Raw genomic sequence first — 26,405 nt, 5'->3', positions numbered from 1 at the left:
AAATTATTTAATTAACTTCGTAAAACTTGTTATATTTTCAGCCAGCTGTTTGCTTCAGCCATGCTTTATACCATTTACAATCCCCCCCAAAAAATTTCTATTTCAAATACATACAATAATTATTAATCAACAAAGAAAATGACTTAGAAATCACTGATTTGCTATTTTACTTTCATATGGTGAAAAAAAAAAAAAAAAACTGTTTCTCATTTCATTTAACAAGAAAAAGAAGGAAAGAAAGAAAACCAAACATGTACTTACAATATTTAAGAGGAATGCCTTCGTCAACGATTTACTGAATTTGATTTTAATCCTGAGGGTACCAGTTATTTTTAATTCTTACAAAGATTTACCGACCAAATCGCAGGTCTTGACAACTGATCCTGAATGAAAGGCTCCCTAGGTATTGATGAAATAGGTATTTTAAACTACCTTACCACGATTTGACAGGAGCAAAGAGCAACGATTGAAAAGTTTTTGCTGATCCTTTAGTTCGGCAATCCAAGGCAACTAACTATTGCTTATAGAAAAGAGGAAATTTAAGGCAAAAGTGAGAAAACCGAATTCAATGAGATTTTGATTTATTAAAAAAATATACATATAACATATAAGAGTAAAAAATAGAGAACAATAAGATATTGAAGACAATATAAAAAATGTCTTTATGAAAGCAACCTGTGACGCACCACTCAAGTAGATCCTTGCTTTGGACCTTCCTGTTTTTAGAGAAGACCTGTATTTTGGAGAATTTTGCTCTGGTTCAACTGGACTTCTGACAGGAAGGTCAGAGCATTCAGAAAATGATTGAAGACCAATGCATGAGAGTATTAAGAGGAGGTATTCTTTCAGGCAGCTCAGGAACTTAAGATTCTTTGATTTTCGTTGATATTCTTGGTATTTAATTCTGCTCAATGAGTAGAAAAAATAAAAGTTTTTTTGAACATGATTGGTTTGAAATAATTTGATTCAGCTATATTTAAAAATACAAGTTCAAAGATGAAAAAATGCACTGAAGTTGAAAAATCATCAAAATCATCCCATGGAAAATTTAAATTCCAACCTTATATTCTATTTTTACTTTTAGAAAGATTACAATTGCAAAACATGACTCTTCTTGGGTAGCAAACAACAGGATTAGAACTGTGTGACAAATTAGGGTAAAACGACAGAGATCAAAAGTTGGAAGTGTCAAAAAGTAAAATACATATGTTCGATTCAGGGTGGTTAACCATGTGAATGACATTTTAAAAGACATCCTTTCACCAATCATAATTAACCCATTGTTAGTTTATTTGTAAATAATTTACAGTTATTTTATTTGAAAGTTAAAGATATTTACTTTACTGTTTAATTTTAAACGACTTGAAATTAGAAGAAAAACAAGTAGATGTCTATCAACAAAAAAATTTTGCAATGTGAGACTGCTGTCGCAGGATTCTTTCTTGGCTAAAGGCAGAGATTCGCCTCAAAATGACAATTTAAGGCAGTTGGACTAAAAAATTTTAGGGTCAAACCGGCTTGAAAAACAACACCAGGATTACTGTTTAATTATAACCAGGTTGTCAACTGAGATTCTCCGATAAAATTTATGGAATTCTTAATTAATTTTTCTTGACTCTGAAAACTATTACTACACATCCCCTCTCAGAGAAAAAATTAAGTACTGAGCGTGGCTGGTATATGAAATTTTTGCTCATAGAATGGCTGCCTTAGCAGACTACCCTCCTGTTTCTTGTTATCATGCATGTGTCCAGTTGCTTGTCGCGTAACTCCTAGGACAATCAATCACTTTCGCCATTAACCAACACCATAAAAGTTTAGGATCAATGGTGTAGTTATAAAGCTTTTTCGGTGTTTTTGGTCTCGAAAATATAAAATTGGGAAGGTCCCAATTTGAAATTGTGTGGACCATTTCTGGATCTGTTGACACCCTGTTAAACCACCCACTGACAATTATTTGAAATTCATATAAAGTTTCAACTAAGGATAATCTGTTAAGTCACTAAGTGCTAAAATACCAGGTACATTAGAGAGCAAGAGACATAAATACACAAAAAATGGTTTTATCTAGTGCACATTACAGTAGTGAAAAATAGAGAGAGAATTCAATATTTTCATTACCTAACAACGAAAATCTGGTGGGCCTTAGAAATGAGATTCCAGATCACATCATGGTTAACTTTCTAGGTGCCTTACTTTAACTCTGTTGCCACTTTGGTGATTTGCTATATTCTTTCAAGTATCACTTCAGTCTTTGGATCACTCTTCATTTTCAATACACTAGTAACATGAGGTATTCAAAGGTAATTTTGTAAAGGTTCTCGGGAAGATTAAAAAACACTTCTTTACGTTATTGTTTTTCTTATGGCGAAAAAAAAAAAGAAGAAGATGCTCCAAAAATACAGCAATATTATGGTATGCTGACTCTCTCTATTTGGTTTAACGATTTCTATTTTGATTTGACCTTCCTGGTTTCCATTAGAATGAAAAAAATGTTTGCTCAATTGTATGCGCATCTCGATTGTCTTGGCAGGGTGTCTAATTTTTTTTCATTTTGGGAAATCCTGATTTTTCCTGGTTTTTTACTGCTTAGCCCTGATTTCATAATTTTTCCAAATCCTGATTCTTTGCAGAGACAAATTAATAGTTCTGCATAAGCGTACAGGAAAGCATGAAAAAATCCAATCGGACAGCCGACTTTCCTCAAAACCTGGATTTTACGACCGATTTTTTCTCAAATCCTGATGAAATCAGAATTAAATCCTGATGGACCTCAAATTCTAATAGCATCGATGATTCCTGGTAGAAAATCCTGATGCAGACAACCAGACACCCTGCTTCGGGAAAAATCTTAGAATTTCAAAGTTGAGACTATTTGGAGTTCATGTCATGGAATTATTAATATTGAATGTTAAAAAAAGTTCAAGATATCTACAAAGAAAGAATAGAAAAAAAATCTTCTAATGTCACACACATAAAAGAGAGATGCATAGTTTTTCATCCTCCAATCTTAAAAAGAGAGCTGCGTCAAATCTTTTCGAGATTAAGACCTTAAAAGGAAAACCATTTACAGAAATAGGGTCTCCTAAGCTTTTTAACTACTCACACTACAAATTTTCTTGGAAGTCAACTTATAATTTTGATGCCTATTTCTTTGGTACAAACTGACAGTAAGACAGTGCTGATAGTAAGACAGCATAGCTTATGTCTTTGGGTTCAGATTTCAGGATAATACTGATTTTTATGCCGATTTTAACATCAACTTTTTTTTAAGAATTGTCTAATTATGTCAGTTTCCAACTGAAAATAAACTTCTGAGGACTCCACTAAAACAAAAAGTTAATGTTTAAACTTTAACAATTTTCAGTCAAGGAAAAAACATTCCATTCTGGGAAAACTTTGAAAGCAACAAAATTATCCGCAGGGCCGTCCATGAATGACGCCTGGCACTCATTTCAATTCTTTTACCCTATTTCTACCCCTCTATCAGATTCCTTCTCCCATCCTCCTTTCAAAGGGATTTGTTAGACAGTCCTATCCCCCCCCCCCCCTACCTTTAGTACCTGACATCATTTATCGATGGCCCTTAAATATTTAAATTTGTTAAAAAGGGGCTGGCCTTAACCCTTTGCTAACAAAATAATGCAAAGTGAAACAAATGAGGTGGGTACCGCGTAATATACGAAATGTGATGAACTGCTCGACTTCTCACTTTTTCTTTGTTCGGGGTGAAACTGGTACATCATCTTCGTAGGTACTGAAAATGTATTCAGCAAAACAAGAGAAGACATACCAAGCAATAACCATTGTTGCCAATCCAATGATCAAAACAGTACAAAAAAAGACGATCCATCCAACCAGCATCCCCGATGCAAAGATGATTATAGTTCCTAGAAAAAAAAGAAAGAATAAAGTGTAAAAACTTAAGAAACTAGAAAATCAATTTCTAAAGTTTTAGGAGAAAAGGACTTTTTAAACTAATTGTAAGTTGTACTTTTTTTCTTTTTAGGTGTTAGGCAAACCTTTTGACCACAAATAGGCCGATACACCTTAGAAAATTGGGCCAAACTTCAGAATCCGACTTCTGCCGTAAAGAAGGCAGTTTGACCAACCTTCACATGACAAAATTAAACTAAATCCTATTATCCTAAACCTAAATAATCCTATGTAATCCTTATAATCCTAAACCTAACGTAACGTAACCTAACCTAACCTTACCTAACCAATTTAGTGCAATTCATACTCAGTTGGTAGACCTGGGAAGTGTTCTCAGCTGAGAGGTTAGTTTCGCGATTGAAACTCGGGAGGAGTCGGATTCTGAAGTTCTGCCGAAAATTGTTACACCCATCTAGAACACAACTGAGTACGTGGTTTTGAGAATTTTTCAAACAGCAAAAATGTCTTCCTATGATGACTGCAGACCAGGGTTTCATAGAAAATGTAAGAGAGGTTTTTAAAACTCAAAATAATTTATTTGCTTAGATGTAAGCAGAAACTCTGAATTAGAGGAAATATTTATTGAGACGAAAAGTTACCTAGGGCAGCGAAAAAGAGGAGAGAAAAAACAGACACTGACGATACGATAAACAGTAAAATAGCCAGGACAGGAATGATCCAGGTGACAGCTATTGCAACCAGCAAAATAGCAATAATAGGGTGCTGAGACAAATAGTCCATTGCAACTTCAAAATATTGAGGGCACACTTCGGAGGTGAAATCCATTAACCTGCATTTCATGCCTCTGTACCAATTCCTCAGACTGTGAGGGAGCTCGGAGAGTTGCGGCCTGTCATCCATGATGCTGATGTTTAATTTGATAGCTGAATGCTATGTTTTTAAATTATCTACTGCCTGGTTTTTGGCTGAAGATGGAGGAAATTGCATTTAGGAAGCTCTCACAGATGGACTTGTCACTGATGGGGTCGCATTCAGTTGAAGGGTCTAAGAGAAAGTGCTGTTAACAGCTGATGATCCAAACTACAGCAAATACGTTTACATTGTTTAGAATTAGCCTACTGATGCCGTTTCATTCTCCTAAACAGAACGTAAATAGGATTACTTGAGAAATGAGAGCACTTCCAATGGTACGAAAATTCAAATGATAATTCATGGTCAGCCTCACTGATAGACATCAGCAATAATCAACAACTAGTTCTTGCTAAACATTTAAAAATTCTTGGAAAAAAACACAATACAAAGAAGGGCAAAAGAGACCGCCGACACACAAATCTAAACAGACAACTTGCAACTTGGACTTGCAACAACACAGACTAACCTCAATATAATTCAAAACAAACAAAGCAGAGTTGCCAAATTTAAGACGAATTTCAAACTTGCCCACAATTAATAGGTCAGGCAGGGTGTTAAAATGTAGGCAATTTGACATCAAATTCGAAATTAGCGACTCAAAAAACATCGGATTTGAAACTTTTTTGATCATTCAGTCACTATCCGACTTATTTCTTCCTATTCTTGAGTTTTGGACCATAGTGCGCCACTGGTTGGCGGCTGCTCATGAAATTCTCCCCTGTGCTCAGCCGATCATATTCCTGAACCAATTACTATCTAAGTACCTATCGGGAGTCATCAGTCTTAAAATCATTACTTCGCTTAGTTTTCTAATGAAAACTTGGCAGAAATGTTTCGTGTGGCAAGAAATGATGAATGGTGGCACTCCATTCTGATCAAAATTTGACTCAGTGATCAAGTTGTCTACTTTAATCCGAACTGGTTTGGAATTTGATCGTGTATCGAGACGAAAGAAGTTTTAAGCATTAGTCAAAGACTAAATTTGAAAATATTAGATTATGACTTATTTTTTGGTAGTTTACTGACTAAAATATCTCTATTTTTGGTACACAATTTTGTAAAAGTAAAAAATATGAAACAGAAAATTTAAAATAAATCTGTTGGTTCATTAGTTTCCTTCTCAAAGAAGTAGGACATGTGCAGATATTTGTGGTATTGCAACCGGCAATGCACATTTTCCAACTTTTGCCATCAATAAGTCATACATTGATTTAAAACTCTGAAGCAAAATAACATTAAAATATGTCCCTTGTTGACCCGCAGCATAGCTTTTGGCTCTACCTAGAAGCTGCTATGACAAGAACTCTATCTAACTCAAAATGACTTCAGTTTCTTAAAATGAAAGTGAACTAAAGTAAGTAATACATACTGTAAATACTAGCTGAATTCTAGATTATAGATTCTTCTAATGATGGAGTCTAGTTCCAATTTGCTTGTGACTTGAGTCAAGATTTCATGGCATAACGTTTCACTGATCCTGCAAAGAATTACTTATTAATAAAATACCGATCCACAGAAATAAAATGGTTTACCCGAGTACTGCTGATTTGCGATGTAAAAAAATGATTTGAGTCCTTTGCACACATAGATGGTCCTTATGAAATATGAAATTGAAGACTTAAGAATAAAATTTTTAGCTTCTTACAAATAAATTGGGTCCAAAATGAAAAAAATTGCTGATGAGAAATACAATACTGTTATAATCTATTGATGTTAAAGATGCAGAAGTACCATAGAACAGTTCCAGTGAAAGCAAAATGAGTACAGTGGAAATGTAATGTTCGATGAGTTTGTAGAGCGAATTGCGGTAAATATAACGTTTAGGAGAACAGAGAGGGAAAACATTGTTACATACATTATGTAGTTGAACAGTAATGAGAACTTACATTTCCGGGGACCATTATCTTCATTCTTGCTGATTCTAATAGGAAAAAACGATTTAGAGGGGAGGTGGAAGTAAACTCATTTTGAGAAAAACAATTCTGATTACTCTAAATACATATTATAATTTCTAAGAAAGAGGTTTATGCCAAGACTTACTCTTCTAGGGATTCCCATGGGTACTCGTCAACACTGTACAATGGTGACTGGCTCCTAAAACTGTCACACAATTTTCTGTACTGGATTATTGATTCAAATTCTTCTGGCGAGATATTCACCGTGGAACAATGATCCTTATCTGAAAAAAAATGTACAAAATAAAGTGAAACATTCATATTTAGTTGATTAATATAAAATTAATGAGGCGAGTGATTAAATCCCTTAAAAATATTTGAAAAGCAGCGCGAAATGTTAATGGAAAAGAGGTAGTTATTTTCTTCAAACATAAAGAGTAAAAAAAAAAAAAAGGTTTTAACATACTTTCAGATGAGTAATTTGAATTTTAATTACCTTTGGTAGGATAGCTATTTGAAATAGCATTGATATTTCAATGCAATTTCCAAAAGTTACATGGAAAATTGATCCTTCAACACCATTGGATGACTGGTATAATGAGAGACATCTGTCATTAGTCATCATAGAGAGAAATAGGTTCAAGAGGTGAAAAATGCTGAACTGAGATTTTGTAAAAATGGAAAGAATGAATGTAGTCTTCGCAGGGTGATATCTTTTAGATAGAGAATAGTAGTGCAAACCCCTTCAATTCATTTTTTTCGAAAATAAACTACCTCTATGCACAAAAGTTCAACAAAATTGACGATGTAGGCTTCAGGCTGAATTGATTTACCAGAGAGCGACCCTCATCTTTCTCCAAGTATGTAACATTGAAAGATTGAGTCTGGGTGGTGATCTTTACTTAATTTATGAATAAAGCTCACAAATTCACTTATCCAGCAACATTGATTCAGGGTGAGAAATATTCTGGTAGCAAAATATTTTAAAAATTTAAAATGAAAATTATCAAAACAGATTTTTATTTTGGTTGTGAACTAGATACCTACATGAATGTTCTGTGAGTAATAGTAAAATTAATATGCTTAAGGACATATTTGTATTGACATTTTACTAGTTGAAATACTGAAAATTACTTATGAATATATGTAAGAATACAAGTTACCTAATGGTGTTTCATTGATGTCACCCTTTACAACAGACATCATGCCAATATTAAATGGGTATGCAAGGTCTTTCTCAGCTCTGGAAAGTAAAAAAGAATGTTTAGGATTTATGTTAAAAATGTATGAACGTAAATTGAGGACACCGCACCAAGAACAGCCTATAACTGGAAACCGCGTTTTGAGAAAAACGCGTTTAAAGTTTTGTTTTTGATGTACTGCGCAGACTTCTCTATGCAGGTACTCTGTTTTGGTGTTTTTGGGTGACCTAACCCTTCTATTGAAGAATGCCGGGTAGATTTTGCGATTCGTTTTGGGTTTTCACTCTAATATATTTAATTTAAAAAAGCGGTTTATAGGTCATGATTACGCCCAACAGTCATTTTTGTGGCAATATGAAGTATTAATCGTTTTAATCACGCATGATTAACGCAAAATGAAAGAATATCGATAGTGAGTAAAGAAAGGGGTAACTAGCACCTTATAGGCCCTTAAGTTTATAGGCCAATATTACGCCCAACAGTCATTTTGGTGGCAATATGCAAAGTATACATTTTTGGAGGAATGGATAGTTTGAGAGGAGAATAAATTATTTCAATAGCTCGTTTTTCTGAAATAAAAACAAATCTTTACAAAATGAGATAAAAAAATAAAATAATTCAGTCTTCTTTGGTTTAAAAAACCCCGCGAACCGAGAATGATAAGGCCGCGCGTATAGGTCGTTCTTGCACCCATCGATCCAGAGGCCTGACTTAACTCGTGAAAAAAAGGTTTTTCGACCTCGAGCCATTACCTATCTATATTCTATCGCTACCACAGCATAGTCTAGGGTACGTAGAATCCGAAAAGCAGATGGGCGTAATAACGACCTATACGCCTATAGGCTGTTCTTGGTGCGGTGTCCTCAATTGAAGAAAATTAAAATATGTTCAGAGATGCATTCCGCGTGGCTTTTTCACAAATGAATGGGGGATAATACTGCCGGACCACAGAATTGTTGAAGTAGATTTATTACATTACGTACGCATTTCAGCGTATTAAATCTTCAGCGTATTAAAAATTACAAACCATAAACTACAATAAAATAAAAAGTAAAAATAATGAAAGGAGCACTACTAAACAGGAGATGAATTCTAAAGTAATATAAGTTCCCCTATTTATTTGTGAAAATTAGAATCCTTAAAAAATATTATAATATAGATTATCGTTTCCAGTAGTGTTTTCAGCAATGAGTATTTCTTCAGATTAAGAGAGCTAGTCAAATCTTTTTTCATCATTAACTAAGAACAATTCTGAAGCAAATACACGGGTGTAATTTTTGAGGAAAATAACATAGGAAGCCTGATGGCAGTTCGAATGACATACAATGCACCACTGGATAAAATCTGGAATCAAGTGTCACAACGTGTCTTTCCTTATCAAATATTACCTAGAACACAGCTGACATCTTAAACGTTTCGAAGTTCAGTTATTCAACTAATACTTGAGAAATTAATGTTTGAATATTTGAATGATATTTGAATGATATTTGAATCAGTTGGGCACTAAAACTTATCTCAAGAAATAATCGAGGGATAAGTTTTTCAGTGTGTGCTGGATTTTTTGGGGCATGTCCACATTTGCCAACTATCAAAGGAAGGTGAAAAGTTTGGTAAAACTAAATTTCTTCAAATTCTTTGCCACGTGACACATTTTTTATCATTACCGATTTGACTTGCACTAATCTAAATTTTTTTGTAATATTAATTTCGAATGAATGCATCCTATGCCAAACTTTAGTCAATGAGTTTATTTTGGGAATTTTTGATATGTTCAACGTTTTTTGCATAACATTTTGATGATGAAGCAAGTTCTGAGGTGCTTCGATTTTTCCCTATTTAGCAGCCTGTTCCTGTTAAAATGGGTGCTTACCTTGCCAACTAGTGGAAACAAATTGTATTGAAGAGGTCTTTTGTAAAGGCCATATTCAAGACTTTACTGAGAAAACACGAGTGACAATTTTGACCTCAGTCCACTAACTAGAAATGAATTAAAACCAAACAATTCAAACCCTCCAAAACTAATAGTTTGAAGCAGGGATTTCAAATTCTGGGAAAATTTATAAGATTTCAATATAAAATGGAATTTTAGAAATTTAATTTTTTTTTTATTTTTAGAATTTCTAGGGACAAAGATCAGATCAAGTATAGGACTAGCCCCTTAAGACTTACTAGACATAAAAGAAAATAAACCTTCTTATTGAAAAGTACGAACCAAACTTACCGTGATTCGCATGATTTTTCGGTAAAGAGCAACCTGCTGAGGTTCCTTTCTTTTCTTGAACATGGAGCATCCACAACTTTGCAGTCTGCGCAGTCTAAAGACTCTTTCATTGGACTGCTTGACTTTGCAAAGGAGAGTTTTCTATTTCCTGAGGGTTCAAACCTTCGGTCCTGAAAAAAAACCTTACAGTTAAAGACTTCAAGAATAAGGAAGGGGACATTTTCTTTTCAATATCTTTTACTTCTTTGTGATAGCGGAAAAAATAGGGAAGAAATAATAATAATAAAAAAAATGTAACTCCAATTCATATAATTATTTCAAATGTAATGTACCTCAAAAAAGCAGATGCAGGAAGAAATAATTACCCTCTATTTAGTCCTGCGTTTTTAATTGAATAAATGAAGACGGAATTAAATTGCTTCCTTCAACTTTTTTCAGCTACATTTGTCTAACGATAAGATCAAACAAGAAGTGAAACATAAGACACATTAGTTGGTATCAATGTAAAAAGGACAAGATTAGAGATTTTCAGAGGAGAGGTTAGCTTAGGAAGTCCATGTTACCATGGTTTCCAAGATGAGTAAGAAGTGCTGGCTGAAAAATTTTTCATGTCAGTTCCACTAATTTCACTCAACTTGATAACTGTGATCATGAGAATAAGCTGAATGGATTTTTCTTAAAGTGAGCTATGGTGAGTCTACAAGTATTTCCTTCAACAGGGCCTTCATACCTTTCAAAATAACTAAGTAGAAGAAAGCTCCTAAAATGGATTTAGGCGACGGCACAGGGCAATTTATTTTTCCATTCTTCTTTACAAATTTCTATTGAGGAAACTTTTGGGGAGAGGGGGGAGGCGGACTTCAGTGACTGACAGCAGAGATAGGAAAAATTGGGCTTGCAACATTTTAACTTTTACCATGAAAAATTTGTGGGTTAGAATTAATGATATTCACTTGGAATATTTTAAAATTTATGAACTTTCATTTTCAAGGTGTAAGGAAAAAAATAAATTGCTGATTCAACAATTCAATTGCTAAAAACAGTGAGTGCAATGTTTCAACGTAGATTTTACAACAAAAAAATGCTACTCTAACCACATTGTAAACTAATTTAACCACAGGGGTGGTTAAAGTAGCATTTTTTTGTTGTAAAATCTAGGTACATTGAAACATTGCACTCACTGTTTTTAGCAATTGAATTGTCGAATCAGCAATTTAATTTTTTTCCGTGTGGGTGTGTAATGCATTGATATGTGCATACTTCAACAAGATCTGTTTTTCCTTATTGATCATAAGTCAATGAAGATAACTACTTAGAGCTACTTTACTATTTAAAAGATTTTTTCAAAAGAGGAGATTGAAAAGTCATTTTAAGAGCATACAAATGTCCCACCTGTTACCCTGGAATGACCCTACCTCATTATCAAACAGATGTTGAGTAATGTCATCATGAGAGCTTAATTTTTATCACTAACCAAAATGTATTCTAATTAAAATTTGTTGACAACAGGCAACATATGATCCTTTAAGAAATAGGAAAATGCATACCCAAAGTACTACTTATTCATACAATCAAAATCGTTACAACTCACGACAAAATCATCACATTAATGACAGTCATGCAGGTGAAAATTTTTCGCAAAATGATGCCAAAATTCCCAGAGGCACTGAGTTCCAAAAGCCAGTCACAAAAAAACTTAGTGCCCCTCTACCCATCAGTAGCATCACTGGCAACATCATCTGTGCTCTCTGCAAGGAGCCCATTAAAGGTTTGGTGAGTTCAGTGACAATTCTTCAGTTTCCAGTGATGATAAATTTTAAATTGGCCGGGGTGAATAAAATTATCAGAAAATAAGTGGTGAGATACTGCCTGATTATCACTGAAATAGAGGAATTTTCTAGTAATTAGGAGATGTGGCAATATGCAAGAAAGAAACATAAATATCAATGGCTAAAAAGCGAAACAATGTGTCTCCGTTTGAAACGTTGTAGACTTCAGTTCCTGTCATACTTCATTTTTTCTTTGGACAACTAGTCAACGTAATTTCTTGAAAACTGCCGTTTTTTTTTCTGTTGGCAGAATGTATTCTGTACAGAGGCGGATCCAGCAATTTGGCAACAACGGATTTCCTCCATTTTAACCTATGCTTAATAACCGATTCTTGTCGGAGCACCTGGCCCCTCCAAGAATCGATACTTTCCCATAGGTTTAAATGGAGGCAATCCGGTGTTGCCAAATTGCTGGATCCGCCAATGATTCTGTATAAATTTCAAACTACAGAGTTCGCTTGTTTCTCTTGGAAAAATGAACTAGGAGCAGAAATTTTGAAACACCACGATGGAGATGTGTGGTTTTGCATTTTGGCCAGGGGTATAGAGCTCTAATCATGAATTTTCTGGACTAAAGTTCATTAAATGACCAATGAATACATTTTCTGGACTTTTCAAAATTATTCTTAATCACATTATTCATTTCCTGACTAAGAAGTTAGCCTAAAAAGCAATTAGTTCAATTTTTAAACGGAGAGATCTAGGAATTTTTGATAAAACCATTACAATTGTCAATTTTTGATAACGAGTTCAGTTAAAATAAGGATCGCCACAATTGCTTTGATTGTTTCCTTTGCATACCTATTAAAACATGACATAAACCCTATTTTCAGCTATAGGAAAAAACCTGCATGCCATCTGGCAATTTGTTGAATAAAGGTCGTTACGCAGAAAGGGTGCGACTTACATTATTTTCTCTGAGATATTGTAGATGTAGATAATTTTATATGCTTTATAATGCATTTGTATTTGGGTATAGATTACCACAGCTGCAAAAAAAATAACCGAGTAGAATAAAACAAAGCTCATTCTTTGCTTCCTATGATGATTCTGACCAGAGGGATTTATTTTTGAATGATGACAAATGGTTTTTAATGGTTCTAATCTTCAGATTGTGCAAGCATTGAATCAGACATGGCATCAGGAACATTTCATCTGCTACCACTGCCACAAGCCAATTAGTGGTCAAAAATTCAATACAAATGAGGGGCTTCCTTTTTGTGAGGAAGACTACGCTTTACTTTTCTTAAAGAAATGCGCCGGCTGCAGTCTGCCAATCAAAGATGTGAGTAAAGTACTTTCAAGATTTTGCAAAAATTTGATACTGTGATCCATAGATTTTTGTAAATTATTGCACGAAAAATCCAAAAAATATTCCTTTACATTACAAAAATTTACTTATTGCTTCAAAAACTGTGATATCACAATAACTAGTAAAAATTGAATATTTGGGGTTGAGCCGCATTTTATAAAGTAAAGAAATTGAGCGGGACTACATGGTTCATGCAGCTTAAAGGATGTAGCAGATTGTCAAGCACTTTCCAAGGGTATTTTATTTTATCGCGTAAAAAAAGAAAAGGAGTTAAATCATAATCCACTTATCTCCGCTTGGTATTTTCTCCAATCTTTCTACATGTGAAAAATTAAAGTTCCGACACAAATAAGGACATTTAAGTTACAGGTGGGACATCTTTATGAAAGAACGCATTTGAATTACATACGTAACTGTGACAAAATACTTTTAAAAATTTTGGTAATGAGGATACTTGCAACACTTGAGACCTTGCAAAACATTGAACTATATATCTCTGAAGTGAAGTTTCAGATTAATAAATAGAAAATGGATTAGTTTTGGTCATAATTTTGAAATTTCCCTTGTCCATAGAAATTTTTTTCGATTTTTAATACAAATTATTTTTATGAAACTCTAAAGGTTGTTGTCAGAGCTTTAGATAAGGACTGGCACAGAGATCATTTTGTCTGCACTTCATGCGGTACCAAATTAGCGTACAAAGGCTTTTTTGAAAAGGAAAAGAATCCATATTGTCAGCAGTGTTACGAGCAAAAATTCTGCCCTCGTTGCAAAGAATGTGAGCAGCCAGTCTCTGACACAATTATCATAGCCCTTGGTGAAAAATGGCATCAAAATTGTTTCAAGTGCAAGGTAAAATGAACTCCTATTGATTTTAATTTCTTAAAAATCAAGTTTGCGTTGGTTTGAGATTCCATGTTGCTCTAGGATCATGATTTGAGAGGAATGGCTAAGATTTTTTCCTAATAATAATATGATAATAGAATAATTAGGAAAAACTTTAATAATTCCGGGGTTAATTCACAAAATCTGAATAAACTACATAGTGACTTTAAAAAAAGGGAAGTCAAAAATGTATAGGACTTATTAAAAATAAAGATAAAGTTAATTGATTTGCATCAAAAAGATTAAAAGTATTTCATAATAAAAAATTTCATGAAGAGAAGAGCATCAGAACATCAGAAAAACTTTCTTGGTATTGGCCTTTTACCTTTGAGTAAAGGCTTTGTGACATTCTCTGAACAATTATGTGAACAAAGAAGTTGCGCTAATATTTAATCTCAATTTTATGTTTAAAAAACTGACAAGAGTTTTTGCCTGTTTTTTAAAAGGATAAGCTGAAGTTAAAAAATATTTAAACTTGTGTTTGAAGCATAAAACAAAAGGAATGGACTGGGAAATTTCACAGAAATTACTAACATTACTTTTCGTTTTCATTCCAGCACTGTGTTCAACCTGTGACAGATTCCACTTTTCAAGTGATGTATGATAAACCGATTTGCGCTAAGTGTGTTCCTCTAGCTTCTAAATAAAGCAATTACTTTCACAGTGACTGTGTCTAAATTATTTTTAATGGCATGGTATCTGTTCAATGACACTTCCGGAACAAACAATTTATAGGAGATCCCTCAACTAAAATAAAGAGTTTAAATAAGAAATAAAATAAATATAAATTAAGAGAGAGTCTAGCAAAAGTAGGTTAAAAATTATAGTGGCAGATAGGCGTAAGTGGTGCTCCTCATTCACTGAATAGGTTGGTAAATATATTCATTTCTGTTGACTCACCTCCCAATATTGTTTTTCTCCAGAAGATGATACATGCGACAGCAACTGATGGGATGAAATATTTTGAGATAAGGTACTCTTGCGTGTTTGTGGAAAAATACTTTTCACTGAGGGTTTCATGGTGAGGTTCTGAAAAATCAAACCAAGCTTTAGAGAAACGTTAATTTTCAGATTAATCCAAAATTGATGAGAAAAGTCTTCTCAACTCAAGATTTTACTGATATGCAGGATGGCAGTACAGTGCGGTTACTTGAAAATATCTCAAAAACAGTAATAAACATTGACAAGCACTTTTTGACGAGTCTTCCAAAAATAAACGAGGGAATTCTTTTTAAAAGCAGGGGGGGAGGCTCTAGTCCAGTGCTTCTTTAGTAAAGGGAAGGGGGCAGCTTGACAAATTTTGGTAAAGATCTTTCATTGTAAATACCTCGTTGAAAAAGCATAAAAAATGACATCTAATTACAGCCCAAAATAGAAATTGCTGTCTATTACGAATTCAAAATGTCAGAAACATCTCTGTTGAACTGATAGATTAAGACAGAATTTCAAATCAGGAGAATTTCTGGCTCCAGAAAAGTGAGTCTAGAATTAGAGTTAGGTACTGAACATTTAACAATTTCCAAAGTGGTGGAAAGATGGTATCTTTGTTGCTTCATGGCAGACTGAGCTGAATAATGTTACAGGTGGTCCTTCAGCATACAAAGAGTGAATCTGGGATTTCAAATTTACAGAAATTCCACCATATTCAAAATGACAACCTTCTGCACAGTCAAAAATGTTACAGTTATTTACTGATAATTCAAGCCAACAATTAGATTGAGGATTTTTTTGAGAAAAAAAAAACTGGTCAACTATGAGCTTTGTAATTTCTTTAATTCTTTTAAATTTGGATGCTAAATTTGTTCAATGAGGGTTGAAAGACTCCTATCACTTAACTTCAGCCAAATTTAATGTGTCATCAAAGAACTGCAACACCAATTTTTGGGCTAGAGGAGTCGTATTTTGTTCAGAGGCAATACTCGCAACATGTGAAAACAAGCAACAATCGCATATTGTTTGAGGTTGTTTGTGTTGTGGGGGTTATTTTTGTGCGTAAAATTTGGGAACCCCTACAGCAACATTGTTGTACAACAAACTGCAACGTGCTCAAAGCAAGTCGTTTTTATGTTGTTCAAAAAAGCAACGCTGTATTCTAACCTAAAACTGGAAGTTGTTCTCTTATTGGTTGTTCAGAATTGCATTTTAAAAAAAAAAAGAAAAAACGGAAACATTTTGTTGTTTCAAACAAAACACAACTAAGGTTACTATTTTGTATTGAAATTTAAATGGAGGCTTTGGATGCGAAAAAGGTACTTCTCGATTGCGCAGTTTCTGAATCTCTGTTGCTAATTAATCCCTTGGAGAAGAATTTAATGGGTGATTTTTTTTAGAATTCTTTCCATAGAAAATTGTGTAGAATCATAAGGAATATTTGGTGAAATTTTTAGTGAAATGGATGCATTCACATTCTTTACAATGAATGAAACATTAGGAAAGACTCTGAAACACTGCAACCGAGAAGTGCCCTTTCCGCAACCAGTGCTTCAATTCCAAATTTGGTCTTCTGATGCTAAGAAATCTCTGAATACTTACCAAATTATAGCCTAGTCCATTGGTAACAAATAGAGATACCATCTTTCTGCTATTTTCACAATCGTTGAAAGTTTTGAAACTCTAATTAAAAATCGCTCTTCCCTCTTCAATAAAACTCCTGAGACTCAGTAACTACCAAATCAGGAATCAGGAGGCAGTTATTACAGTACCAACTATTCACCCTTTTTACCTTCAACTGCCTACAATCTTGAGACTGTGATGGTCAATGATCAGTGATTTGTTGGACATTATTAACTATTTCAAACTCTCTTGATTGAGATATCATAAATTGAGGGCAATGGCTCATATTTAAATTTCTCAAGTTGCCTCTCCTTCTCCACCTTAAAACATATAATAAGAGTCCCACTTTTTTGGAGAAAGATTAATCTAAATGTGGATCAAAATCAATCACTGTTTTCAAGACATCATTGTATCAATTATTTATTGCCCTTTTTTTTCATCACTATTTACCACCGAGAGGATTGCTAGAGAATTTCCGATCGACAATGAACTATCATACCAATGCTGTCCTGCTCGACTTGAAGTCCACATTTACATGTTGAATCACAGGAAAAATTAATATTTAACAAACTATTAAGATATTCAGATTTCCTTTCGGAAATTTTTTTTGTTAACTTGCAAAGTTAAATCATGAAGTGATTAAATTATGCAATATTATAATTATAGATATACAATTATTATTGTGCAATATATTTAATGTATACCTTTCATGAAAACCAAAATCAGAGGTTACCTTTTCACCCACTGGGGTGGTCACAGGACTAGAGACTAATTTCGTTAAAGTAATCACACGGGGTTCCACATCAACATCACTTGCCGGAAGAAGAGGTTTTTTTAAAGGTCTTCTCGTATTTTTCTTCATTGCATTCTGAGAATACATGGAGAGTCTTTGCGGTTGGCCAAATTTGCTGTTGGCTTTTGTGTTAAGCCGCACTGAGGGAGTTTTGTTCCATACCTGACTTGTAATCTTTCGAGCTTCTTCAGCTCTGTTTTTGACTATACGATACTCAATCAACTTCAGAATGGATTCAATTTTTAGATTCAGCTCCTAATAAAAAAAAAACATAAAAAGGTGAGACAAATACGTAAAGCTGGACAAGAGATCCTTCACCAGTGTGTGTAAATGTACAAACTAACCATAATGTCCGCCTTAAGTTGCGATTTTACATCCCATTTATTGAAACCAATTTCATCAAAAAGACAAAAGAAAAAAAAATAAAAAGACTACTCTAATCACAACGAGTAATATTTCGAGGGGTCTTCTGACTATGAGAACTTCCTCTCTTTTTGAGCGATGAATACTCTACCATGCTTGGTAAGAGCACAATCAGTCACATTCAGTTCTCCATTTCTACATGGTAAGTAATATTTTTTGAAAAATAAACAAGCATATTTTTCCTTGTATTCTTATCAAGAATTTTACCACATGGCTTGGTAGGGGGAAATTTCATGTATACGTTACCCCGTTATCTCTTAAAATATGTATTATGACAAATCCTAAGAAATACTTACAGATATTTCAATTATTCTATCTAGGTGAGTATTCACTGTCTTTTTCCTACTGCTGCTTAGAAGTTCCAAAGTTAACTTCAGGAGCTCCAATATTTTGTCTGCAACCAGAAATAGTTTTCCTGACTGAAGATAGCGCTCGCACATCTGTGTGACAACATAGGAAAATATTTTAATTTTCTAGGAATAGGTACATAACTCTACAACAGTTTCAGAGAAAACTCAAAAGATGAATGCTGATGGATTTTAAAACATAGCTTCTTGTAATTGTTCATAGACAACAGCGATGTTGTTGATAAAAACAACAAATAAGCTACTCAGTTGGCCACCGACGTCTGTTGGCAGTGTGGACCCTCAACAGATACTAACAGGTGTTGGGGCATGCTAGACTGGCTGGCCACATCTTGTTGGGGTTGAATTCATAGTCGTTTCTTAAATACCTTCATTGCTCACTGAGGCCTTGGATGGAACAATACGCAAGATTTCTGGGGGAAAAATTCCAGTTGGGCTTGCAAATTGGTGAGCTGCAAATGATGGGCCAAGTTGCTCAATCTTACATCTCATCACTCAGTGACCAGGCATGACTCCTGAGTAACTAATTCTACTTGTCCATCTACCGCGACCCAATTTTAGGGCATTTTGATAATTAATAGCCTTAAACTAAGGCAAAGTCAGACAAGCAATAAAATATTTACGATTAAAACAATGTTACTTGTAGGATTTTACTCTTGTCTAAGGTGTAAGTTGGGGTAAGATGACAAACTCTGTTTTCAAGGAAAAATTCAATTCAGAGAGTATAGCACAAATAGCATTATTTGAAAGTAAGCTGGCTACACGATGGTTAAAAGGGCTAATTAATAGCCTGTGATAAAATCTTGCGTGAAATCAATTACGTTTGATTGTGCTTTGTGGCAGAATATTTTTGCAAACCTCTGTCTGATGTATTCTTCCAAGAGAGAAGTTTTCAAGATGGATTAAGTGAAGGAGTAATTAAGGGCCTGACTGACGGACTGAGGTGCTCTCTAGAGGCCAAGGCAACTGGCATCTGCTGCTGTGCACTCCGAAGTAAGACCATGCTCCTGAACTAAATCTCAAGATATTTATCACATTTTTTCGGAAAGGTTCGATGACCCTCTGATAAGCCGACGGTAGATCGTATTTATGACTGTTACAGACTTTACAGAACGCAGACTTTTGGAGCAAGGCCTTGCACACTGAGTTGGACTCTGTTGTTTCAATCTCCCACTGATAGGTAGTGCTGGCAGTTGTGCACACTCCAAGTTCAAAAATTTTTTCACAACCCGGTCAAAAAGTGCAGACTAATGACTCACGGTGAGTTATCTTCTGTTAATGATGTGTGCTATCAACAGAAACCATTGTTATAGTTAGCCATCTCTTAAAATGCCAGCTTACATTTATACTTATGAGATGAGTTTCTTCAGACATTTGAATTAACATACCTGGGATGCACTTAAAGCACATTGAAATGCACTTCGTAGCTTATGGGTCAGCCCACTAAGATAATTTTCATTAGTGAGTGAACTGGGAACCGGTAATTTTTCAATTTCTCTCACCTATAGCAAAAATGTTAAAGATAAATGAGATCAGGGGGATACAAAATTAGACAATCATTTTCTGGATATTTACTTAACACTTGATAAGAGGTATTTTATGAGGATGTAGCTCTCCATAAGAATGCAACCTTAGGATGGCCCAAATTTGGCAATAAGGGAATTTTTGAGGTCTTCCCCCTGAATTTAAGGTGAAGAAACGATCAGCCCCTTGCAAATATGACACAAGACAAGACTTGGTGCATTTTTAGACAGTGCAGATAATGTTCTGTTAAAAATAATAAAATCCAATTCCCCAACCCAACTCCACAAAAACATGTCTACTGATGCAAAATGTTGCTTTCTTTGAATACCAATAAGGTTACTTATCCCGGTACCAGTTACATGTGAAAAGTACTTTATCCAAGTGAAGATGACTGAAATATTTCTTAAAAATGGAACAATTACTTAAGAGAAGAGCTCATGGTTTTGGAGAGAATATTTTTTTTAAAATGATGATTGTAGTTGAAGGTTTTTAAGTTTGCCTTCAAACATTTCAGCAGCACCAGTCCACCACTTCTACTATACCTGTGAAAATTGTACCATAAGAAAAATGCCACTTATAAAAATGTGCAGAAAAGACTATGCTTGTTGTGAAGGAATTTCTTTTCATTGATTACATGTTAATTTACCTACATCATTCTTAGATTCCTTCTTTTAATATCGGATCTGAGCAGCTTCATCCCTCACAATACTAAAGTTTTTCTTTTTAGCCTATTTTGCTACTTGAAATCTCCATTTTCAGAAACAAAATTAAAATCAACAGGCTGTTTTGCATAGATGACAGATAATTCAACCTGGGAACTTACCAGCTTGTTCAGATTGTACAAGTGATTGCTTGTGAGTCGAGATGAAAAAGCAAAGGCTTGATTTCGTTTTTTCAAGAAATTTTCATCTTCTGGCACCTCTTCAAAAGTGTCAATTAAAGTGTAAATGCTGGACATAACCATCACCAAACGACTATAAAGATACAAGCATCCAAAAAACAATCAGATCAGACGGTTCTTGTTAACAATATGATAATAAACAAGTTTTTTAAACCATAAACATGCACTTAAAACTTTGATTCTGCTTGATAAAATAATACAAGTTTTAATATTTCCTTTGATGATTGTGATTGAGTATGTGTGGCACTTGAGCCTATATTTTTACAGAAGAGGCAAGCTCAAAAATCTTAAACTTACTTAAATCGAAGAATACACGGCCGGAAGGTGTAGGTGCTTAACTCTTCAAGCCTCCTTTAATTCTTTTGTTTATTACTTTCTTTCCCCTTCTGAGAAATACCCGTTTAAGACATGTTTCTTTTATCAGAATATGGCTTTACATAATCTATTTAATTCATCTAGTAATTATTTATTTTCTCTTGGGAAAAGTTTTATCCAGATTTTAAAGAAAAGGAAGGAGAAAGTAAGACGTGAATTTCAGTCATCCTGAGCTTAAAATTTTGGTGAAGGGAAAAAATTTGGTGATAACTTACACTGCCAATTGCTTAGAATTTTATCTAAATAGTGCACAAACTTAGATTTAGAGAATTTCATTTCACAACTTCTCCAAACTCACAATCAACGTGAAAAACAAAATACATACTTGGTACGCATTTTTACCTTTTATGAAATTAGATCATGATATTGTTTTTTCTCACCTGTTGAGGACTCTCAACTGAGACAGAGGAACAGTTGCCCTGGGAATATTGGTGCGGGCTACTGATCGTGTTCCTTTCGCAGAGATGTTCAATTCAATATTACTATTTCTGGACAAATTGGTACAATTTTCCACCTTTAAAGCAGAGCCATGTGGAACTGGTTTGTTGGAGGCACAGGACTGAGTTTCTTCCAGCCTATCCTCCTCATTCCAGATTTCTTTAGGTGGATCTCTGAGTTTTAGAGAAGAGTTTGGCAGCCGAGTTAATTTTGTGGCTGGAGCTTCCTTCAATACATTACTTCCATCCGCACCCTCAGTGAAAGGTCTATTGAGCTTTAAAGATGAATATGATGCAGAATTTGTCTTATTCCAACAATGAGAAGGAGCTGCTTTCAGGATTTTCATGGATTTTGCCTCTGAGTTGTCCGACAGATCAATCTAAAATTAGAATGAATGTCTAAATATTCCAATTCAAACATTTTAGAATAAAATAAACGGAAAACGATTAGAAAAATAAATTGAACTGAAATGGTTAAATTTTTTCAAATACCAGATGTACCTCCATTTTCTGACTCCAATAGGAACTTCCTTGGGAAAACTGCCCAAAAGCCAACAAAGCTATTATTTTTCATTCAAAATGCAGTCGGGGAAAAAAAATGAATAAAATAAAAAAAAAAAAACTTGAGGAAAAATGGGAATTCAAAATTGGTCCAAATTTTTTGTAGCTCAAGACTTTGACTTAGGATGGCAATGGAAACATCCAAAACCTTCAGGCATAAGAGGACAGATGATCAAGTAACGAAGGTGTGTCAAATAACTAGTAGTAGTAGCCTAGTACTTACAGAAGTAACACTTCTCCAACCGCTGCAATGAGTCGATTTAGATAAGGTATCAATATTTCCAGACAATGTTCTGGTGGGTCTCCTTGAATTATTGTCAGCTGGTTTTGGTTTATTATTCAAACCTCTGCATTCATCCTTGGGCAATTAAAAACCAACCATTGACAAAAATAAAATAAGAAGTTAGACTATCACACAATATGATTTCTTCATGGTTTAGAAGAAGAAATAAACATTTTCTTTACTAAATATTCAGATGTATGCATAACCAGCTAGACTGCACTTTACATTGCTCAATTTCCTATTATATTTTATTTTTTTGGAGAAAATCAAGACAACCTAGCATTTTGAAATTCAGCAAATTTTTCTCAACTCATACAGAATACACTCACATTTCAAGTCCAAATATTGTTCAGCTTTTTTGTGAACAAACAGAACATGAGAGGAAATGTATAGTTAGGACAGACTTTCTGATAAGTTGTATCAAAGGAATAATTTAGTTGCATTGTAAATGGAAGCTAAAATATGATCTTCACACAATGGTTTTGTGTTCATCATACTCACTGCTTATTGAAAATTTACTTATAAAGACTGGGTTGCTGCAGAAAGAGGCTCAAAGAGAAGAAATACTACAATTCTAAGATTCTAGTCAATCCTTTGAACTAAAAATCCTAAGCTTGGTATTCATTAACATTGATACTTCAAAGAAGGATTCAATTTTTGACCTTAACAGTCTCGTTTAAAATATATTACCTCTCATTTTAATTACAACAGGAGCTACATTCAGGGGCGGATCCAGCAATTTGACAACACCAGATTTCCTCCATTTAAACCTATGCTGAATAATCGATTCTTGAGGGAGCACCTGGCCCCTCCAAGAATCGATACATTTCAATACGTTTATATAGAGAAAAGACAATGTTGCCAAGTCGCTGGATCCGCCAATGGCTACATTGAGGATAAAAAAGAGGGAAAGAGATAGATGAAGGTGGGAAGATTGAAAACATGCGGTTATGTATGTAAGAAAATGCTCTGAGAGAATTTAAAAAAAAAAGAAAAATAGGTATCCTAACATCATGTACCTTTTCGCTGTTAGTATTCTCAAAATAATCAGAGTCTTCTTGCTTGTTGAAATTTTGATTAGCATCTTCATTTTTCGGGACACCTACAGATAAAAAAATGAGATGAGACATTAAAATGTAATATGAAAAAAGTTTTTTTTTTTAAAAAAAATGATCAAGAAAGTGATTTGCAGGTGGGTGGAGAGTTGAAAGAGGGAACTTGGTTTATCCATCAGTAAACATCAGCCATCGATAAAGAAGCAGGAGACCACCTTTTGGGACAAAATCTCTAAAATGCAAATCGGTATTCAACAAAATCGAAAGTAAAATTAATAATAAGGAGGATGTTTTTCCAGTATTAAGTCTTTTACCACAGTCTTGACTGAGGTTGGCTTCAGGGTTGCCGGCAATGGCAAAAAAAAACTTTGCACCAAAATGTCTTCTGAAAGTGAGCAGAGTATAGAAAAACATCTAATTTTTTTAAAAAGCCAGACGTAGCCATCTAGCGGTCAATGGATGCCAAAATAGACTGATTCAGTGGCTGCGTCATTCCATATAATATCAAACCCTTGGTTCAAATGTAAACAAACACAGCTCCTTGTTTCTGATTTGCGCCCTTTGTGCCATGGTGGTAGAGTGCATTCAAGTGTTTCTTACAATCAAAAGTTCTCGTATTTAATAAGTCTTCAATTGATTTATGACCGGTCAATGGCTACAAATTAATAAATCAATACAATTAACTCATAAAGAATTCGTACATGAGGCTATGTAAGTTTGTTTTGGTTTGAACCAAGAGTTTGATTTTATATCGGATGACGTGGTCACTAAATCAGTCTATTAAACAAGATGATATGAAATGATACCTACAAAACCTTGATAGAGCCCCCTTCTGTAAAGGAACATTTTAGGTATGGAGAGGCCTGGTTCAATGAAAGTCAATACATCTGCTCAAGTCTGTGGTGCAATTGCAGATGAAAATAATTACCTGAAAAATTGATAATTTGAAGTTTCAAATGATTAATCAATTGAAGACTCATCTTTAGTTTCAAAATTTCAGCTACCTCTGTTGCTAATTTGTCGATATTTAGGGTTTAAAATTTATTCAAACACAGAGATACCTAAAAGAAATCTTCAGTGTTACAACTTACCATTTCCTGCAACTACAAATGTTTTGGCAGATTCAGGGGATGCGACAAGGTGACCATTTTCTTCAAAGGAGCTTAATTTTTCTATGAACCTGAACCATTCCTCCTCCTCTTGCTCCTTTCGTTTTAATCGCTGAACTTTTTTCATGGCTGCATTTAGTTCTTGCTCCAGCATGCCCTAAAATTGGTAAAATACATTTCCTCGTGAGTAAGAGACGAGACAAAACCCATCCATGTCCATTTGTCAGGTTTCTTACTTCTTTTTAAAATAAGTAAGTAAATAAAATGGATGAAGTCAAGTAAGGCATGCAAGATCTATCTTCAACATTTTCCTCAAAAATACAAAGACGACAACGATATAATTTTCCTCCAGAGGTATAGCCACTAAATTGACTGATGCTTGTGTAAAATTGTACTATTTAAGTTCACACATTACAGATTACTCGCGATTATATCGGTGGCAATTTATCACAATATTATCGAATAAAAAATTGCTATTTATGGCGATTAAATCGCTATGCATCGCAATTTTTTATTCAATGGAATTGCGATCAATTTTCGTCGATGAAATCGAGATTAAATCGCCGTAAATCGCGATAAATTGCCGGGCAATAAAATCGCGATTTTATTGCAGCAAGATCGAGGATAATCACTCAGATGTTGATGATCTTAGCAATTTTATTGCCGACAAAATCGCGATTTATCCGTTGAAAAATGCTACTTGGGTAGTTATACAAAATACTCTATTTTTTCAGCAGCTTTTACTTCAGGTGATTTGTCAAGCTCAAGTAACGTGGTCAAACTGGCTTGCGATAAATCGCATTGATTAGGTCAAAAATCTCGACATATTTTGACTTCTTAGCAAAACAAGGACCATAGCCCCTGCGCATGAGCCGAGAGAATCATTCTAAACCCAAAGGTCGGTAAAATTCAGAGAAATGAAAGCAGAATAGTGTTTGGAAAAAAAACCTCGCATTTGATTCAGCTACCGATTTCTGTATCAAATTCGATGTTTTTGTCCAAACACTACTTTTGCTTTCATTTCTCTGAATTTTGCCGATTTTTCGGTTTATAATGATTCTTCAAGCTCATGCGCAGGGGCTAATGTCCTTTCTTTTGCTAATTCAAAATCTGCTGAGATTTTTGACCTTATCGATGCGATACTTATTGCATGCCAGATCGACCATGTCACTTGAGCTTGACGAATCACCTTAAACTGCATGACGATTCCAAATGTTGCCTCCTGAAGAGGTTCAAAAGAGAATGATTAAAAGAGAAGTTACCGTGAAAAATCCAACTTTCTCCATAGAAAGACGGCGACTGTGCATGATTCTCGATTATTTTGATGAAGTCTGTCGATGATGAGGGGATCTTGTCTTCTTCCGTTGAAATTAGAGAGGGGACTCACGGGAAGGGAACTTAAAATGATAGTATTACTTACACGATAGTCTCATGATAATTATTTTTTTGGAGTTGCAGAATGGAAAGCTTCATACATGCGCATCTCGTTTATGTTAATACAATGAAAAAGAAAATTCGACGGATGTTAGGCATAGGCATGGTTGAGACTGGGCTGCGGGAGTGCGGGGTGTAGGGGCATAGAATAAATAGACTACGTCAACAGAAGCGAAAGCTCCGTAAGAACCAATGTTAACATTTTTCTGCGCAGATTGAAACCAATTTCGAGGTTACCTACAAATATAAAAGTGGAAAAAAACATTAAATTTTAAGCGAATTTACAGTACTTCTTCGGTTTAACGATAAATAAGTTAAAAGAAAACTCTTCAATTCCTTAAAACGTATGTATCCGTTATTATTCGACCTCTCCAAAACCGCAAACGTAAACAGTACTTATTGAAACAGCCTCCTTTCGGTATGCTTCGTTGACATGAAA

The 26,405-nt window shown here is 34.5% G+C and overlaps 2 protein-coding genes across 7 annotated transcripts; one reads left to right on the top strand and one right to left on the bottom strand.

Moving 5' to 3' along the window:
- Positions 1-564: 564 nt before the first annotated feature.
- On the bottom strand, positions 565-26,102 carry LOC109035743 (uncharacterized). 3 transcript variants are annotated; one of them, XR_002009279.2, is made up of 16 exons: positions 25,795-26,102; positions 24,515-24,689; positions 23,388-23,470; positions 22,309-22,443; positions 21,468-21,904; positions 20,635-20,785; positions 19,676-19,789; positions 18,219-18,362; positions 17,440-17,754; positions 15,054-15,182; positions 10,128-10,297; positions 7,868-7,947; positions 6,850-6,988; positions 6,179-6,286; positions 4,536-5,034; positions 565-3,890 (listed from the first exon to the last, which is right to left on the bottom strand). XR_002009279.2 is itself a non-coding variant. In XM_019049480.2 (15 exons), the coding sequence occupies exons 1-14, from the start codon at positions 25,837-25,839 to the stop codon at positions 6,187-6,189; spliced, it is 2,217 nt and encodes a 738-aa protein (XP_018905025.2). In that variant the 5' UTR covers positions 25,840-26,102; the 3' UTR covers positions 565-3,890; positions 6,179-6,186. The 3 variants fall into 3 exon arrangements, 1 of the variants encoding a protein (XP_018905025.2); XR_011900588.1 differs by having other exon boundaries at positions 25,953-26,102; XM_019049480.2 differs by lacking the exon at positions 4,536-5,034.
- LOC109035750 (leupaxin) lies at positions 3,938-14,820 on the top strand. 4 transcript variants are annotated; one of them, XM_019049489.2, is made up of 5 exons: positions 3,938-4,440; positions 11,637-11,900; positions 13,068-13,241; positions 13,890-14,120; positions 14,711-14,820. In XM_019049489.2, exons 1-5 carry the CDS (start codon positions 4,408-4,410, stop codon positions 14,798-14,800), a joined length of 792 nt encoding a protein of 263 aa, XP_018905034.2. In that variant the 5' UTR covers positions 3,938-4,407; the 3' UTR covers positions 14,801-14,820. The 4 variants fall into 4 exon arrangements, with proteins under 4 accessions (XP_018905034.2, XP_072160862.1, XP_072160848.1 ...); XM_072304761.1 differs by lacking the exon at positions 3,938-4,440 and adding an exon at positions 5,028-6,163; XM_072304747.1 differs by lacking the exon at positions 3,938-4,440 and adding an exon at positions 9,404-9,516.
- Positions 26,103-26,405: the final 303 nt, after the last annotated feature.

Source organism: Bemisia tabaci, chromosome 1 (genome assembly GCF_918797505.1).
Source record: "Bemisia tabaci chromosome 1, PGI_BMITA_v3".
NCBI lineage: Eukaryota > Metazoa > Arthropoda > Insecta > Hemiptera > Aleyrodidae > Bemisia > Bemisia tabaci.
This window is presented reverse-complemented; position numbering and strand designations above follow the sequence as displayed.